The 19,534-nt window shown below is 39.3% G+C and overlaps 1 protein-coding gene across 12 annotated transcripts in view; it reads left to right on the forward strand.

The window, feature by feature from the left end:
- Nucleotides 1-19,534, forward strand: part of PTPRM (protein tyrosine phosphatase receptor type M) — a 482,484-nt gene that overhangs the window by 140,908 nt on the left and 322,042 nt on the right. For all 12 annotated transcript variants that reach the window (XM_083826617.1, XM_083826619.1, XM_083826620.1 and 9 more), the window contains one exon: nucleotides 15,831-16,096. In XM_083826617.1, the coding sequence (XP_083682743.1) occupies nucleotides 15,831-16,096 (266 nt within the window). The remainder of the gene's footprint in view (nucleotides 1-15,830; nucleotides 16,097-19,534) is intronic.

Genomic DNA, 19,534 nt, shown 5'->3' on the forward strand with positions numbered 1-19,534 from the left:
GGTGTGTTCTGCCACTGATATGATTTCCTTGGCAAAAGATTTGATTGAAAGATGTAGGCTTAGGGTTTTTTTATTTATTTTATTTTTTATTTTTATTTAATGTAGATGTCTAAATAGGAAACCTATCATTTCCATGCTCTGACAAACCTTCACTGAAGTCAGTGGTAAACTCCAAAAATCAATCTACATAAAAGGTGGTTAAAACAGCTTGTTGGTAACCAAATTGTAAACTCCTTGTAAAAAGGAGTAAAAAACCTTGTAAAGGTACAATAATTATATCAGGCAAAAGAAGGAGGCAACAACTGGGATGGGAAAAGACCGGATAAGGAATTCTGCAGTCTCTTGGTAAAGCCAAGTGATTCTGTTTGCTTGCCTACAAATCAATTTCTGTCAGTATGTTTTGTGTTCCTGCTTTTGACACCAAGCTGTAGTCTAAATGAAACACTAAGTATTTGTTATATTGTAAAGGATAATTGAGTCTAGCAATTATTCATTTTAGCACTTTCAATTTTCCTTTAATGTTTTAATGTAATCTGGTTCATTATGATAATGTTTCATAATATTTCTGAAGATTTTTGTCTCATAAAATGCTGTTGAAGTATAGCTTATTTGGTTATGTGAAGCAGGCTTTGAAAATAACAAAAAAGGTCTGTAGTAGTTCAGAAGTTATATTAAAATGATTCATGTTTGCAGACAATGAAAAGAAATTTAATGGAATTGAGACTTAAAATGGTATTTTAGCCAGACAAACTAGACTACAGTCAGACACAATAACTATAACTTTGCTTAGAAGCTAATTTTTTAATTAAATGTTAAAAATACAGCCCAATTAGTCAGTGGCATGGCATACCTGCCACAAGGCTATTTCCTACCTTGCTTGTTTTCCCGGTTACCTGGATACACCGCTCAGCTTACGGCCGCCTGCCTGTACATTGCAATTTGCTTTTAGTATTAGGGGGGCAGAAATAAAAAGCTACTGATGTGAAACCCGTTAATGATGAGTGACAGGCAGAAACATTAAAGCATATTTGTATTAAAACCCTGCTGTAGCTATCGTTGCTGCGGTCAGCCTCAAGCTGATGGGTGGTGTGCCAGTAAGGGACGCTTTGTGCTGCTCAGCGACGTTTCAACAACCATTAAACCAAAGGAGCAATTCAAAGAGGTATTAAAAAATATAAATAAATTGGTGAAAAGTGTGTAGCGTCGTAGGAGTGGGGAAGAAAGGGTTAGGGGCCAGCGGTGAGGGTGTCGCATGCAATGCTGCCTTCTCTCCTGCTCTGAGATGTAGGCTGAGGGCCCTGTGGACATGATGGAGGGGACTGGCTGGCATCCCACAGCTTTCATTGCCCCCCTGCCTGGGAGGCAGGATCTGTCCTCCCACAGCAGGAAAAGCAAACTCCAGGCTCCTTCCCTTTGGCAAGAGTTCACCCCTATCATCAGCCTCCTGGCTGCTTCCCCTTCCCGCGGGGGGATGCGGCCCTCCTTCGTCCTCCTGACCACCAGGCCCAGCTTGGCGGGTGGGAGCCATGGGAGGAAGGACAGAGCAGGGCCTGTGTCTGACGGCCCAGGGCTACCGAAGCTGACAGGGGGTTGAGATTTGGCCTCAGAGCAGGGGACAGGCAGGGGTCTGCTCTCTTGGGCTGGGGCTGGAGTTAGGAGGTGCAGGCAGTGCGAGAGGGGAGCCTTGTAAAGGTAAGGAAAAGCAAAACTGGGCACAGCGGTTCTCAAAGGGAGAGACACGTCTCCATGGGCAGCACGGAGAAGCAGCTTGCATCGTGAGGGTACTAGGCTAAAAGTATTGCAGAAAGCGACGAGAAGATCTAAAAATGGCACTTTAGTTCCCTAGCTTTCTTCTGAGTAATATATAATTAAATGTGGGGGTTACTGCTTTCCTGTCCAAGTTTCAGCCTAGAAACTTTAAAGGTAAGAGAGTATCATGGAAGAAGAAAAGGGCAGAGCACGTTATCTTTTTGTTTGGTTCCTAATTTGTTCTGCTTTGTCCTGCAGCATATTTAAAATACGTGTAAATCCAAATTCCTCTTTCATAGCACTGAAAACAATCATTTATCACTCCTCCACTTAAAAATCACTCAGATGTCTAAGTATTGATTATAGTCTTAGTATTTGGCACTCAGATTAAAATCTGACTAAAATTTTCAAGTGTTTAATTCAGTGTTGTCTGGACCTTTTTGGCTTAAGTACTGCTACCAAGTCATAACATTTTTATGGGCCACTAGCCACACTTAATATGAAAGTTATCTGAAAACACCATACAATTCACTTACTGAATATGGTTCTGCATGGTTCATTTACTCTAGCTCATTGGGGAACTACAAGTCTGCTGAGAACTGCCTAAATAGTGTTGAAAAAGTAGTTTCAGGACTTAGGAGTCTGAGTTTTGCTGAATTAATTAGCACTTGCTTCTGGGAGCAAGAGTTAGTTCAGATGCTCTGCTAATATGTGCAGTATATATTTGAGCCAATATAATTTTACAGCTTGCAGCTCCTAAATTGCTGTCTGTAGCTACTGTGTTTTGTTGACAAATTAGTACTCATGAAATCAGCTCCAGGATTTCTGAATCACTTAGGTATTTCTGAAAACTGTATCCTTGAAGACAATGATATTTCAATTAACATTTTTTAAAGAAGATGTGAAATGTCAGGTTCCTGCAATAGCTGTAACTTAAAACTCCAGAAGGCATCATACAGAAATATTATGTATGTACCTTCTCAATTTTTAATCCCGTTGAAGTCAAATTAAGTATCTAAGTGCTTTCCTGAATAGTATCTAAGCACATCGTTAAGCCCTTCAGTTAATTAGAGTCTTATGCTTTCCTTCTTCGAAAAAGAACATCGACCCTGTTGTTCTCTTGAGTGACAATTGAGTTCCTGGGATCATGAATTGTGAGAACTGTAAGGCTTATTTCAGTGATGAATCATGTTAATACCTTTATTGAGTCTCCAAGCAAAGATCTTTAATGAATCTCCAGCAGACTAGAATTTGAAAAAGGGATATCAAGCAATATTCTCACTGGGACTATACAGAAAAAAAAAATCAAAAACCAATATATGGTTCCCTGACATAAATATGTTACTTTCATCATGTATACTGGTTAAATGATTTAGGGGTGTTTTCTCCTATAATTAGGGTGTATTCAAGTTAATACTAACTAGGACATAGAAAATAGCTGCAGTAGTACAAAACTTAAAAGCGATTCCTCCTGGGGCTTGGGAAAAGTCTCTTTAAAAGAACAACAAGTGAAATTCCCACTTTCTCAGTATTCAGATGGCTTTGGAAAGTCTCCCTGTTGCCACAGTGAAGGAAAGTATTGTATGAATAAGTACAGATAAATTGGCAACCCGCACAGTATTCATTGTTTGTGACATAGTCTGTGACGTAATCTCTTTTAGATAAGAACCTTCAAAAATAGATTCTACTGTAATGGTTAACATGTCTGGAATAAAATAGCCAAAAGAAAGTCTTTTTTTTTCTTCCTGGAATGTCGTGGAGTTTTTTGTTTGTTTGTTTTTTTGTTTTCATGAAAAGAGTTTTATTTTAGAGATTAGATTTCCAATTTTGTGGAAATAATAGTAAAATATATTCTTTAACCAAATAAAATCCTCATGCCTTAATTGCTATTATTTTTTTTTTATTTCTGTCATGTACTGAAACTCCTTCATGTAACCCCTCCATGTAATATACACTCTTGGTAACAAATACCCCTGTAATTTTTACTTGCTTTAGAATTCAGATGTCAATGGGGAAAAAAGAAATCTGAACACTTAAGTTATGTCACTTTGGTCTCTATCATCGTTAAGTTTAACAGGATCACTAGGAGGAGAAAACCTGAAAGAAATGAGGCTTTATCTACCAATTTGTAGAAAATACTGTCAGCTGCTTCTGTGGCAAAGCATTAAGAAAAAGAAGGCGTCCAGGAATGGAGATGTAATGCGTCTCATCTTAAAATCATTTGTAGTTTAACTGGGGAAAAAGCCCACTACCTGTGTTGTGTAGTATCAATGAGTGTTTTAGTTCAGAAGAACGAAATTTAACAGTATCTTTTAGGGAAGCACCTGCGATTGTACTTAGATCTGTGAGCTTTGGATTGCTGGACAGTATTTTTTACATGGAAGTAAAATAATTTAGGCTATATATGGCTTGCACTAAGGGAGCTTTCAAATGAGTGTATTGAACAAATGAGAAAAAGATGGTTACTTTGATTCAATAGAACAGGTTAAACACTACATTGTAAGTCTACTGTAGATCTGTGGAATTCCTTTCTTTTTTTCTTTTTTCTACCCTAGTCTTTGATAGATAAGGTAGATTTCTTGTGAGTTATCTTTGTTGAAACTCATAAAACCAGGAGTAAATTACTCCAGTAAGAGAATGGCTCTTGAGGCTAATATGCTCCTAAAATTACTGATACATCAAACAAGATTTCAGAGGGCTCTGTATGGTTGGGAGATTTAGTGTGGTAGGCAGTAGTAGTGTTTTGTTTTCTGTATTGCAGGTCTGTGACATGCTATCAGACACTGGGTGCCTCTGGAAGTGGAAAAGAAAAAGATGGATGGCATTTGTGTGCACTGTTACTGCAGACACTAACGTAGGCAACACCTTGCCAGTAGTTCACACACCTGACAGTATTATGATGACAATTTGCCTTTATCAGTGGTTGGGAAATTGGCAATCAGGCAGGTGGCAGCACTTTTTCAACGGAATATTATGCACGGAAAGTGTAATGATAGTTTTTAACTGAAAAGTAACTTATTGCTGAGGTAGTCTAAAGTTTTGGAGAGTATACTTAGGTATGATCATTAGCCAAACATTAACCCAGCAACCTCAAGCTGAAACAAAATTGAATTTCTATTAAAGTTATAAAGCTCATGGTCTTCAGGCCTTGAGAAGCTTTTTATATTAACCTCTGTGTTTAACAAACCTTTCAGCCTGTCACTGGCAAGGGAGAAGCGTACCAATAGCACTTAACCCTGTTCTTGGAGATGGCCCTTTTCAATAAGGTCAACATGCAGCGTCAACCCATGTTTTCTCCCCCCCCCATACAACACACTTCTGTTATTTTTACTTCCCCAAAGCTTTTACCTGAAGAGTAAGTAGGTTTACCCTGGGAGCTCACCTGAAACATGTTAAAACTGATGCCAGTTTATCTCCTGGGTATGGTTTCTTGAATGCTGAATTGCATGGTTGAGTGGTTTACAAAAATACATACTAATATTGTTGTGCTGTAACAGAAAGAGTGTGCTTATAAAAGAGAGACTTTCTGGGCTACAGCATTAATTGTTGGCGTGTTTAGTTTAACAGATATTTATCTTCGCTAACAAAATAAACTGTCTCATGCTTTGAATGCCAAATTATAATAAAATAAAAGTTGATAGGTAAGGGAATCTTTGGAAAGCATTGCTTGGTATTTTACTTGCTGCCCTTGCCGCATATGCTACCTGTCTGTAATGTGAGGACCAAAGGCAGGAACACAGTTGGACTGGGGAGGAACAGACATGGGAAAACAGAGGGATGAGGGGATAAAAGTCTCATCAAGGGTAAATAGGTGAATATTCGGTGTACTTGCATGACTGTGTTTGGTGCTGGTAAAAGCATTGTACTTCTGTCTCTCGATCTCAGCAGCCAGCTCTGCAAGTGTGTGTGTGTGTGTGTAGGAAACACCATCCTATTTTCTTGCTAACAGAAGAAACACGCGAAAACCTTCACGCACACATTGACATTCTGCGTGTGCCAAACGAGGTAGTGGTCCAAGGTATTGTCTGAAACTACTTTTTGTATGCATGTTACATGCTGTGGTAAGTCCGTGGTTGGTAGCTGCGTGCTTTTTGGCCAGGTGCAGTTCTTTGAAGGGGAGGAGAGGATTTCTTCTTTGAGAGCACCTGGCCATGGGTGAAGCTGTTCAGGGAAGAACAGGGCAGGCAGTAATAGATGTGCTGACTGGAGAGCTTGCACTTGTAGAGGATTCTTAGAATAATGGGGAACAGACATAAAGACAGGCCAGAGATGAAAATGGGAGATTTTTCTATTGACCCAAGGGAGAACAAGTAGAGCTATTGAAAGTTGCTGGTGTGAAGAGCGGGTCTGGAGGAAAGGGTCCTTACTGCAGAGGCACAGTTGGGCAGAAAAGATATTTGTTTTCAAATGTCTGTGTTTTATCATTTTCACCTGAAGAATGTAGGTTTTCAAACAGAAGAGAGCTTGTTCAAGTTTATCTTCTAATAAAACATAGCTGCTTCAAAGACCGTTTGGTATTTTTTGGTGTGTTCACTTTAAAGACAAGGTGCAGACAGGTCTGACTCAAAGCTCTGGCATGTCTGAGATCCAGTCATAGCATAAAAGTTAAAAAAAAAAATGTTATAGCTGGTAGAAAGCGTTAGGCCAGCTTTAAAGAAAGCCAGTGTGTAGATTTTATAAATCAGTTTACTGCTTTTGCAGTGTCTAGCACAGTTCTCACTGTCTGTGGAAGCTGTTGCTGGAGCTATCAGAGCGTATCGTATCAGGCCAAACATAGGACGAGTGATGTAGCAGAAATTAAAACAAACAAGAATGTTGTCCTGTGCCAAATTTCTCTCTTTGAAGCCCAATTGGAGCACAATTCCTTAAAAACAAACAAACAAGAAGCACTCCTGCACAGTTTTATACCGCGGCTAGTTAGCTGCCAGAGTATTTTTTGAGTGACTGCAGCTGGCATGGAAAGCGGTGCGGCTGCTTGGAGACTTCATTCCCCTCTGCCACTTCTAAACAAAAGGAGAGTTACCTTGTAAGTGGATTTGCCTTATATTCAGGCAAGTTGGATTGCTTCCTGTTAAAAAAAAAAAATCAAAACAAAATCAAGTTGCTTTCATGAGTGGGATTGGAGTTCAAATGTTGTCCCTTTTTCCTGCCCTTCGGAAGGTTTTATACAAACCCTGTATTAACTTGCCTTCATTGATCATAAATCAGTGATCATAGATTGTAGAATGGCTTGGGTTGGAAGGGACCTCTCAAAGACCACCTCATTCCAACCCCCCTGCCATGGGCAGGGACACCTCCCACCAGACCAGGCTGCCCAAAGCCCCATCCAGCCTGGCCTTGAACACCTCCAGGGATGGGGCATCCACAGCTTCTCTGGGCAGCCTGTGCCAGTGCCTCACCACCCTCTGAGTGAAGAACTTCCTCCTAACCTCTAATCTAAATCTCCCTTCTTTTAGTTTAAAATCATTGCCCCTTGTCCTGGCATTGTCTGATTGAGCAGAGTCCCTCTCCATCTGTTTTGTAAGCCCCCTTTAGGTACTGAAAAGCCACAGCAAGGTCTCCCCAGAGCCTTCTCTTCTCCAGGCTGAACATCCCCAGCTCTCTCAGCCTTTCTTCATAGGAGAGGTGCTCCAGCCCCTTGATCATCTTTGTGGCCCTCCTCTGGACTACACCCTCAAGGCTGAGGCTAGAGGAGCCTGTGATATGCTGTAGTTACAGGATCTTTAACTGCAAGTCGCATTCATTCAAACCTCTGAGTTTTTCTTTTTCCTCCCAGTAACACTCTGCATGCTGTTTTTAATTATCAGTTATCTTCAGTATTCTTTAAGTGCACATAATGGTTCACAAGGCAGAGACTCATCATTTTCTGCATACCAGCCATCCAGCTGTAGGACAAAAATGTTGGCTTCTATTTTTTTTTGGCATAAACTATCTCCAGTCCTTTGTCAGCAGTGGAGGGTGGAGGAAATGCTTTACAATGCATGGTTTCCCCTAGTTCGGATGTGTATGTTCAATGTCTTTGTTCTTACTCTGTGTACTTACTTGAAAGTGGGCTGGGGGGCATCCACTGTGACAGCCCCATAGGGGGGAACGCCCTCATCTTGGAAACGCAGAGCCCCCTCTGCTGAACGCTGTCTCCCTTCAAGCTTGAGAGTAGAAATGAGTCCAATCCCTTTTCATATTACTCTATGTGAAGGAGACTTTGGAAGGATCACCGTTGTTGTCTAATTTCGGCTAATTGTAATTGATAGTTTCGTATGTCTACCTGCTCCGTCTGTAGGGTGCTCAGCCTGTATTGGCCTTTTTCAGTCCCAGCGAGATGCTGCTGGATAACTTTGTGTTTTAAAAGTCTCCCTGGGTCTTGGTCTGTCTACCCTGGAGTTGTGAATTTTTTCTTGATACATTTTCCCTGATAAATCACATCCCCCTTTCCCTCACTTCATTTTCTTTTCTTCACCTCTAACCTTCATGATTTTATTTGCAGGTAAACTCTGCACCGGGGGATATTTTTGTTTGTGTCAGTTAGTATGCAGTGTGCTCCAACATATGGATGCTTTGCCTCTTCTTGCTTTGCTTTCTCTTTTTTCTAAAATACAATGATCAGTTCAGAAGTTGAATCTGAAACTTCTGGCAGAATTCTGTCAGAATTTGTCCATATGCAGTTGTTTCCTGGAATAGCTTCTGAACCTTGTGCCTATGGACTTTGTATACATTGCTTGCTTGTTGCAAAGAGGTAGTATTAGTCATATAAGAAAAAGCCTCCAAAATATCAATATAGTGTTTGAAAATGTAGAAGAGTCATGAAGGAAACAGAACAAAGACTATAGAACAAATAGCAAAATTCATTAAATATTGAAAAGGGTTGGAAAAACAAACAGCGTTCTTCAGTAAGCAGTTCTTTCAGACGTTACTGGTTATTGGAAAAGCGACTGTAGAAATGCATGACTCAGAAATATGTGATTTCATGTTTGTATTTGATCAAAAGAATTTCGAACAAAATAATGGAAGATGTGTCTGTGCATATTAGATGAGGAAGAATTTGAAGAAACTGAATTTGGTGAAAGAATTATAAGGCTTATTAGTTGTTCAGCTGAAATGAAGATGGCATTATGGGTAGAAGAAGATCGATCCATTTTTCAAATAGTGTACAGGATTTATGCTGGAATGGTTGAAAGATTTTTTCAAGAGTGCTAGTAGTTGAACATTTGGAAGAAACATCTAAATAGTTGGGATGATTTTTTTTTGTTTTGGATTGATAATTAATAATGGTTAAAATTATAACTTAAAATTTAATGTGAATAAGTGATACTCAAGAGAAAGCTTACGATTCAGCTGAGGAATGAATGTTTTGTAAGTTAATTAACAGAGTTGATAGATATTGAGACACTGAAAGGAAGACTTTCAACTGGTGTATTTTGGCACACCTATTTTCCCATTTGAGGGTGCAAATTGCACTGATTTTTATGTAGAGTTATCTACAGCGTGGCATCTGCTAGTGATACATCCGAGCAGAAGTCCCTGGTTCTTCAGGTACTGTTGTTAGCCATGCTTTGAGAAGTTTCCCAAATTACATCAACACCAGAATTTCAAGTGCTACCTGAAAAGCTATTTTCCTTTATCTGTAAACATAATAAGTTGTAGGAAAAAAATACTGAAGAGCAAAACTCTTCTGTTTACTGGCTTTGGGAATTAAGAGTGCAAGGTTACCTGTCATCAAATTCAGGTTTTCTGCTTTCTGCAGTACTTCCAAGATGATCCATCCATGTATATATACAAAAAACATAATGAATAAAAGAACAGATATATTGACTGCTCTATCTGAAAGTGGGACCCGTTATGCTTGAGCCTTGCAATTCATCTGCGAATGCACAGCAGTTCCAGTGTCTTGGGCAGTCATGTCTAGTCTTGGGCACTGACAGTAGTCGTGGTAGAAATGATACCATGGTGGTAGCCACCTGCAGCGAGTGACAGCTCTAGGGCTGGCTGGCATTTAGGGAATGCTGTTTAGTTAATGAAGAATACCCTTTGTAACTACGTAATCAGAGCATTTTTGATGATGGGGCTTTTCGATACCTTTCAGCCTTACAGAGAAACATTTCTGTACCTGAAGGTTGTTTTGTTAATAAGGTAATACACAGAATATCCATGATTAAAATCAGAATTTCTGCTTTGCTTCATTTAGCACGTTTTTCAAATATTGAGAGCCAAAATCATCAAACATTGATGCTTACATAAGTCAAACTCCAGTAGTATTTTTCTTCTATTTATTATTGTATCAGTGAAATCGCAGTTCCTGGGTAGGTTATGTCTGTTACAGTCTGGAAGGAAAACTAATCATTTGTGCTCAACCATGTATAGGACTTGTGAAAAAATCAACAAAGTAACTTTCTTTGCTCAGTAGTCACTTTTTCTTCATGCATGAAAAACGATATTGCATTCAATTTCATCGGATTTGACATTCCAAGTATACAAAGTGTCTCTTAACAAGGTGATGTGACACAGTAAAAACTTGCAGAAGTGACTGGGAAATCTCTCTTGTGCCATTTCCATCATTTTTGTAGAAGTGTATATTGCTTTTCCAGTTGTCAGATTTTTATTTTTTTTTTAAACACGTACTGGGATTTTTTTTGCTGTTCTTGTATCACTCTATCTTTTGGGCATCTTTTTGTGTACAAAACCCTAATAAGATCTTTCACGATACTATTTAATGCTGGGTAACTGCTGGAATAAATATTGTAGGATTTTCATTTTCCTCCGTGCTTGCCTCACAGAAAATTTCCATTGACGTTAATGAGAATTACTGGGACATCCAATTGCCTGTTTACTCTGGACCAACACTAGTTTGCATTGTCTTTCTCAAGTGTTGTATCTTCAAATTAATATTTCAGTGTACCAAATATTTGCTGAATTACTGCTGGAACATTGTGCAGGGGGGAACTGTAAACAATGACAGTAACCGTAGCAAATCCACCAGTTTGTAGATTTAAACCCTCTAGGTAAAATGATGAAATATGGATGACTTAGCAACTCTGTGGCTTTTAATACATGTGGATTAAAGAAGCCTGAATTTAATGGATGCTGAGGACCATCAGCTACCTAGGTTTTATTTGTGTTTGATTTCAGTGTGTCGTTTTGAACGTTTTGAATCTGCATTTAGTTGAACTATTAATCTGCATTTAGTACCTAAACGTAGCGCTAAGCGCTACACCCAGGTATATCCCTTTTAAACTTTTTGACTAAGGAAACTATCATCATCCATGTGTTTAAACATGAAAGTTTATCTAGGGAAATAATTCAGTTTAAAAGGAATATACTTATGGTAGTATGTGCATTTACTATCTCTTCTTAGGAGTACTGCGTTGATTATAATTTTGAGTGTTTTCTTATTGAAATCTTACTCTAGCTCCCATTCCCTTACAGGTAACTGTTGCCTAGTTGATACACCAGTGAATACTTGAGTTTATTTTTTGCAGTGTGTTTGTCAGGTGCCCAAACGTGGAATAAACAACGCTGGAGAACCAATCTACTCTCTGCTAACGCTCTCTAGCAAAGAAAGTATGTCGTGAGTTTTTTTCTTTTCAGGGCTGTGAACTCCTTTTTTTTTTTTTCAGTCAAAATTAGGTGTTTAGGTATTTGCATATGGAGTTTATCCACATGTTTTAGATTTATATAACCATCTGGTATAGTATTATTTTAGCAATCAGTTTAACAGATGACAACAGTAAAAATTGTAAGAGAACATTTCTACATGACTTAACATTGAAGAAAAGTTGATCTAAAAAAAAAAATATTGTAAGAAAGATTTTAATGGATTCAATTCATTTTTTTCTTTCCTTTGCAGACAATGTATGGTTTCAAGTAAAATGCATGTAATAGTTTCTGTCCAATGATTATGCCTTTTCTTTTTAATGCATATTAGTTTGTTTTTCTTTCTTGTGGAGAGATCCAAAGTTAAAAGTAGGTGTAGAAACTAAGGTCTAAATTCTAATGCATTGCGCATCAAGATTTTTGCCTCGATTTTACAGAATTTGCTTGCACTTACACCTGATTATTTCATGGTATTTTTACCTCTGAAATTTGATCTTTATCAGAGTTCCCATGAAGGGAAAGATGGGTACTGCCAAACAAAACAGATAGAATTCCTTTGTGAGATGGCCGCCTTTCAAGGGTAAGGGCTAATAAAGGGTTAAGGAGCCAACTGGGGGCTTCCATGACATTTATTACCCTTGTTTTTTTTTGGATTAACTTTAGTCACACTCGCAGAACATTGGTAGCTTTCCTCTGACGTTTAGATTTGCCCATGAGCTGCAGGTTGGGTGTACCTGGGGCTTCTTGTGCCCGTGCTTCACATCCAGCTGGCCTTCTGGAGAAGGAGACCTAAGCATTTATCTTCACAAGAGCTGTGCTGGCTATCCTAGGCAGCCAGCACATTCTTGTACTTCGAGCAAAGCACGCAATTCCAAAGTTTTTCTTCCTTCGCTAGCTTGAAATGGCTGTGCATTAAGTGGGCTGATTTCAGGTAGCTTAAAGTACAGGCGTTTGGGGGTTTCTTTCTGGTTCACACTTGCCATGCCCACACCTGATACAAGAAGTCTCTTCTGTTGCTCTCTGTTCTGAAGCCAGGATCTTTCTGACGCTCAGGTGTTCCTGTATTCACCTTCTAACATGCCTGGTTTCATCGGCAACATTACCTTAAGTGCTGTCTAGAGGCTTTGTTTAGGCTTAGAATAGAAGTTGCTATGTTTGAAACAGCACGCTTATCACAGTTTACTTAATCAACTCGTGCTAGATGACTGAATACCCCAGATGACTGAATGTGAGTGAACGTGCTGTTGCAGATGTGCTGGAACAAAAGAAACTTCAGCTTCTGGAAGTGTTGGTTGGTGAGACCTTTGCGACTGGGATTAGACTGTCCCAAAAGAGCTGCCCGGTGGAGTTTAGGGGCACTTTTGTGTGTCTCATTTCCTGAGATTCAGCCCGTAGTTCAGTTAAACAATTAAAAGGATGCATTTACGTCACTGTCTCCTACTCCTTGCCTCATGAAGTAGGAAGAGCTTGCCAGATACTTCCTAGCAGAAAAACTAAAACAGCGTATCTGAAAGATACACTGCAGCTTAATTTAGTTCTCTTAAAAGATTCTGTGTTCTTACAAAGGGGAAAGTAAGATTTGTACTGTTTACGGTGACATTCTTTCGTACTTTTTCACTTTCAACAGGGGAGTTACAGATATATTCAAAATAGGCTGACCATATTCCTTCTCTTAAGCTCCTGATAATTTGTCACATGGTTCAGCTGTGCAGTCCATACTTCATTATTCAGGATGATAGAAGCTAAATAGTTCTTAACAAGATACTTCTCTCAAGCAGGTATAAAATTGGTTGGGTTATCAGGTAGATGCTTGTTTGAAATTTCAAGGTGGCTAAGAACAGATGTACTTTTCTCCACAGCATTCTTAGTGTTAAGATAGAAAAAGCTGGCCAGATAGTTTTTAATGAACTCACAAACACTGTAACTGTTGTCTTGATAGCAAATGATAACTATTTCAAAGGTTTTGTATTTTAAGTTGAAATGAACTAATTGAACAGCAGGGTACATCCTAAATGATGGAAGGAATATTGGTTTATTTCCTGCGTGCTTCAAGCAAAGATCCACGTGGCTAAACGTAAAATTTATGTGCTTTCTCTTTATACCCAGATATACTTTAGTGGGCTTTATTTTAAACCTTTTGTTGTGTTATGGAGAAATGTGTTACTGGTAATGTAACAGGAATAATTCTTGTTCTAGCTGGCTGCCTATTCATTCTTCACCCTTCAGCATCCTAGTTAATTATTGAGCAACAGGATCTAAAATACCAGCACAGGGAGATTTTGTACTTTGACCATCCCAAGACCATGCACAACTTAGGAACCATCCTACTAAAGAAAGGAGTGGAAAGACCGAGTACTGCTAACTTGGTTAGTCTTCTCTGTACACACGAAACTGAGGACAGGAGTCTTCTTGTTGTGTCTTTGCAGCAGTTAATTTCATGCTTCCTGGACTGAAACATTTGAAGATGTTTGTGTTAGAAGTCAAAAACACATAGAGCATGCTGCATGAAAGTGGTGTGCTGTTGTGACAGGCTGAAACAGGGAGAGCATGTGTGTGAAGCCAGCAGAAATAATAAATAGCATTCCTTACTGTCCTCGTGCCACTAGGTCAGGAGCAAGGATACCACCTCCTGGCTGCTGCATCTGCAGTGCTTGGGGGGTGGGGGTGGGGGCTCTTTTTTTCTCCTGATTGGGGCCCTCCTTCATTTTAGACTACTGAAACACAGCAAGGAATAACATGCTATAGACGTACGCACTGGAGATTCAAGGACACTGTAATCAGATGCCTGTAGAAACCAATCCTTGCATAGAAAAGCACTTGAAGAATATTCCTTTCTTTCTTTCTGCTAAATTGAAAATTAAACAAACAAACAAACAAACAAAACAAAACAAAACAAAAAAAAAACAACTTAGGGGCATATGAAAAGCCAGTATTAGGAACCCGAAAAATTGAAATTAATTTTAAATGTAGTATGAGATTTTAATTGGAGAAGCATGTTCAGTGACTTTGGCTTACATTACTAATGCATAAGGAATTGTCCCAGTATGTTATTTTGCCTTTTAGGTAGTAAAACATTCAGATTCCTTTGTATCACATTTCATTTAAGTTTTTGTCAACTTTAGAAACTCAATTATTTTGTCTGGATTGAAAATTAATGAGAAGTTATACTTGATAAATAATTTAGAGTAGCTGCAAAACTGTATTATTGAATAATTAAACCTACTTAAGATAAAGGTGCAGTCTGGATGGAAGTTCTCGATACTTACATTCCATTTCCAGAAATGACTTAAGAGTTTGCATCCTATTCAAATTCCAGGGTATCATTGCACATCAAATTGAAAAAGAAAAAAGGTTGTTTTCTGGTAACTGCTTGAGAAATGTGTGTGCTTGCATTTTTATAAAAGCATGTAGTTATGGATTTTTAGCATGCATCTATAACATATCCATTTTCTTTGGACTTCTATGAAAAATGCAGGGTTTAACATACCTTTTTATTTCTATGTTTCATTGTGTTGCATTGAGAAGTCCTCGTTTGAAAGTAGACATTACGTTTAATTTTATTTCCTTCTATGGTATCTCAGTATACGTATTAGTAGAATTCTTTCCTTTGGCTTTGGGTTTTTTCATCACAGTGATATGAATGTCTTGAAAATCACTTTGTATTATTCTAATTATTCTAATGAAATGACTGTGTAGTCATTCAGATTTAAAATTGCACATCTGTTCTGTAAGTTGATTATTTTGAAGGTACACTTCAATAAAATGCATTAATAGGCACTAAAAAGTAGAGCATAAGTTGACTGGATGCTCTTGTGAGGGTTGTTCAAGTGTTACTTTATGTATGCCTTTGTTTATACCTTTACATTTCTCGTTGGTTTTGAAGTTAGGATCCTACTGCAATATTCCCTCCAGCCCCACCCCCCCCGCCCACCTTTTTTTTTTTTTTTTATACAACTTAACAATTTGCTGGGTATTTTCTGTTCTTCCTTCTGTTCTCAGCTCTTGAGACCAAGGGATAATTAAGTGTCCACACTTCGTTTGTAAAGGAAGTAGCTGGTGGTAAGCTGGAGTGTGGCTAAGAACATTTTAGGCCACATCTCTATTAGCTACTGCATCCCAGCATCTATGCACATAAAATTGTCCCTGATTTCACTGGGACTCAGCATGGGGAAATGCTCAGATAGTTGCCACCTGCAATTGATTTTCTCCTAACATCTGTAGATTCAGTGCAGTGAAGATCACCGCAGGGGGGGTTGTTGTTTTATTTTCCTTTCTTTTTCCATATGTAAAATAAGGATTCTAATATTTACTAGCTTTGGAAAATTATCTTGAGATTCGCAAAAGTAATTTGAGATTAAATACAAATTACTATTATATTAGCAGAAGCAAGGCAAAATGATCATTTGTTTAATGATGCTTTAATTGTGAATTGTTGTAATAGGAAGAAGAAATTAAAATAATGAAGAAACTGAAACAGTGACTTTGTTTTGCAGGTTCTTTCATGTTGGTGAATACATCTGGGAGATTTGCAGGACAGAAAGCTCACCTCCTGCTGCCCCATCTAAAAGAAAATGACACACATTGTATTGATTTCCACTATTATGTTGCAAGCAAGAGTGGATCTAGCCCTGGCATTTTGAATGTATATGTGAAAGTTAACGATGGTCCTATTGGTAACCCAGTCTGGAACACATCTACTGCTGGCACTTGGAACAGAGCAGAACTGGCAATTAGCACTTTCTGGCCCCATTTTTATCAGGTATGCTCTATTTTTTATGAATTTTTGTTCCTCATAGTAGGCACCTGCTCTTAATTACCATTTTGACTTTAAATCAAAATATGTTTCAGTGCGTTTTGTTGATCTTTATCTTAATTACATTTTTGCAGATGATGCTAAATGTTTTTACATGAATATGGGTGTGTTTATATGTTTACATATATTTATAGAAGTGTATGAGATGTATGCACACACACACTTTAAACGCAGATGAAATAATCAGATTGAAACAATTCAGAAATTTTGCCATTGATTCCAGTCAATCACCTTGGTTTCTCTATAATAAATTCACTCATTCTTTCAGTTCATAGGGATGCTGGAATTGAATGTCGATAGATTTTACTGCAGTAGAGTCTTCAAGTTTGATTTAGATGGGCAATACTTGTTGCTTTAGAATCAGCAGAGTCCTTTGAATCCTCAGTTTGAGTCTTCAGTTTGAATGCAATATCCATTTGTTCTGTCCAATGCTAATCGTAAATAGAACAGTTACTATCGTAGGAATGTGTTTCTGATTACGTCCTAAAGATTTAGTGAGAATTTCACTTGCCAGTTCCTTAGAGTGCTGCTTCTCTGTAGGAAAGTTTAAAGATTATAGAGTTATTTACTGTTGTACAGTAGTTCAACAATTTTTCTCCTTCCCATGAAAATACAGTCTTTGCCTACATGAGCAAGTGATTTGCTGTAAAAGGAGCAGACCTAAGTTGTTGTTCAGGCTCTGTCATCTTCACTTGCAGTGTGGAAAGCTTGGTTTGGATTTAGTTTGGTCCCATGGGCTAAAATTTGTCCCTATACCTATGCTTTGAAGCTTTCTGGAGGAAAGCTATCTCAAAGACAGGGGTTCTTTAGCTGCAGACCTCCCTAGGAAGTGCAATGTTGTCCTTCCACGGTGCTTTCTGTGTGTGTGTTATGCAGAGGGTGACAGCATCTTAATTCCTACATCGATGCCCCGACCACCAGTATCACATGTGGTAGAGTCCCACTTCTGATCCCATGTGGCATGAGTGACCAGGTGTTTGCTGCCCCATCCATATTTTCAGAATGAGTTTGGCAGTGTCCAATGGAAGATACTCTGTGGGGTAATAGTGGACTTTCTTTTCTGTCTGCAGCAGCTGATTTGTGAATATGTCTCAAGGGAACTGAAGCTCTTCCTTTTGAACCGTTTTTTTTCTCAAAGGAATAAAACAACACACAAGCTGAATTACTTTCTGGCGTCCTTTCCCCTGTGATTGCTTCACCCACAATTGACCATTGTGTCCTTGGAACATGGGATACCTGGCAGTGGGTGCAAAAAAGACCCAAAAAAGCACGCTGTTGAGTTGATCTCCTGTCGGATTGCACCACAACTTTGCCATTCTTGTGTAAAAATTCAGGATCCCCGAACAAAGTCCCACTTTCCTTTGTTTAAGAGTGTGACTGCTCACTGTCCTTGCAATCTATGATTCATACTGGTTGCTGGCTAACCAGCTTCAAACTGGGCAGGTGCACTGTAGCGGTGACAGAGATCTGGGAATCGTCATTTCTTCTTGCCTCTATTAGTGTGTTCCTGGGTTGTGTAGGGAGTACTGACAGGGTACGTGTTCACACCCAGTGCGGGTTTCTGCCCAAGGTGTCTAGGAATCACTACAGTTCATCAAGGGGTTCTTGAAGGGGATCCAGGGTAAGTTTATGGACAGTTCAGCAAACTTCACTGGAAGGACTCATGGTGTTGATCCTCTGTAACTGGACGTAGACTCGATGGAGGGATACTGGCACCTTTTCCAGAAGAACAAAGCACAGGTTCTCCTCAGCGTTGTGGGAGAAACTGTGTACTAATTGCCTCTCTGGAGCATGAGGCCATATCCCGACCACAGAGTCCAAGCTTGGTTTAGCCACAACTTTACCTCTCACAAGCTGAAAGGGCACCTTTCAGCAAGGTTGTGGGCCCTATGTTACGATTCTGATGCCAGTGTTGAGAATGTCCTCCAGTGGTGTCAAAGAGCCTTTCTGTCTTGAATGAAATGAGGAGTGGTCTGTGTTGTTAGCCTCGGTGGACAATAGGAGAAGAGCAGAGCATCCCACAGACAATTTCGTGGCTGACATGGGATATAACTGTGTGCTTGGTAACATGGCATCTCCTGGGGGGATTTGTGAGCTTTCTGTGTGGTTCAGGAGAGTTAGACGGTGTGTGTATATTTTGCAGGTGCTGAGTGAACATGCGACTGTGTCGCTTATGCCTTGGTCTGGATCATAAGTACTGAGTGCTTCAGTTGGGTCACAACAACCCTGTGCAATGCTACAGGCTGTGGGGAGAGTGGCTGGAAAGTTGCCTGGTGGAAAGGAACCTGGGGGTATTGGTTGATAGCTCGTTGAATAAGCCAGCAGTGTGCGTAGGTGGCCAAGAAGGCCAACAACATCCTGGCTTGTATCAGAAATAGTGTGGTCAGCAGGACCAGGGAAGCGATTGTCCCTCTGTATTCTGCTCTGGTGAGGCTGAACCTCGAGTGCTGTGTTCAGTTTTGGGCCCCTCACTACAAGAAGGACATTGAGCATGTCCAAAGAAGGGCAACGAAGCTGGTAAAGGGTCTAGAGAACGAATCTTATGAGGAGCGGATGAGGTAGCTGGGGTTGTTTAGTCTGGAGAAAAGGAGGCTTAGGGGAGACCTTATTGTTCCGTATTGTTTCTATAGTTACCTTGAAGGAGGCTACAGAAACGTGGGGTACAGGCTCTTCTCATAAGCATCAAGTGATAAGACAAGAGGAAATGGCCTGAAGTTGCACCGGTGAGGTTTAAGTTGGATATTATGAAAATTTTTCACTGAAAGGGTTGTGAAGTATTGGAACAGCCTGCCCAGGGAAGTAATTGAGTCACCATCCCTGGAGGTCTTCAAAAAACGTGTTAGACGTAGAGCTTAGTGACATGGTTTAATGCTGGACTTGGCAGTGTTAAAGTTGGACTAGATGGTCTTAGAGATCTTTTCCAATCTAAATGATGATTCCAACGTATGATTCTGTTATTCTATAATGTCCCCACCTGGGTTTGTACTGAGTTAGTAGAGGAAATTCCAATGTAATTTCTTCTGAAAAGAGTCCGGTTTGGATGCAGCCAAACTGCTCTGTGAACAGTCAGTGAAAATAAAGAATATGCTTCAAAGTCTCGCTAAAGCTCTGAACCAAAATGATAATGTGGACAAGGGAATTTTAAGAGAAGAAGCCTATACTTTCACTAGTAAATTTTAAGCTAAATTAAAATTTTGATAAAAAATACAGCAAGCCCAAAGAGTTTTAAATCTGTTGTTGGTAATAATAATAATAATCTGTGTCAGATTTCTAACAACATGATACATCTAACTGATATCTGAGGAATATGGATATTTGAACATTGAAATAGAAAGATAACCTTACTAATCCAATTCCCCCCTTGAGATCTGAACTGTGTACGTT

This window comes from Anser anser, assembly GCF_964211835.1.
Source record: "Anser anser genome assembly, chromosome: 2".
NCBI lineage: Eukaryota > Metazoa > Chordata > Aves > Anseriformes > Anatidae > Anser > Anser anser.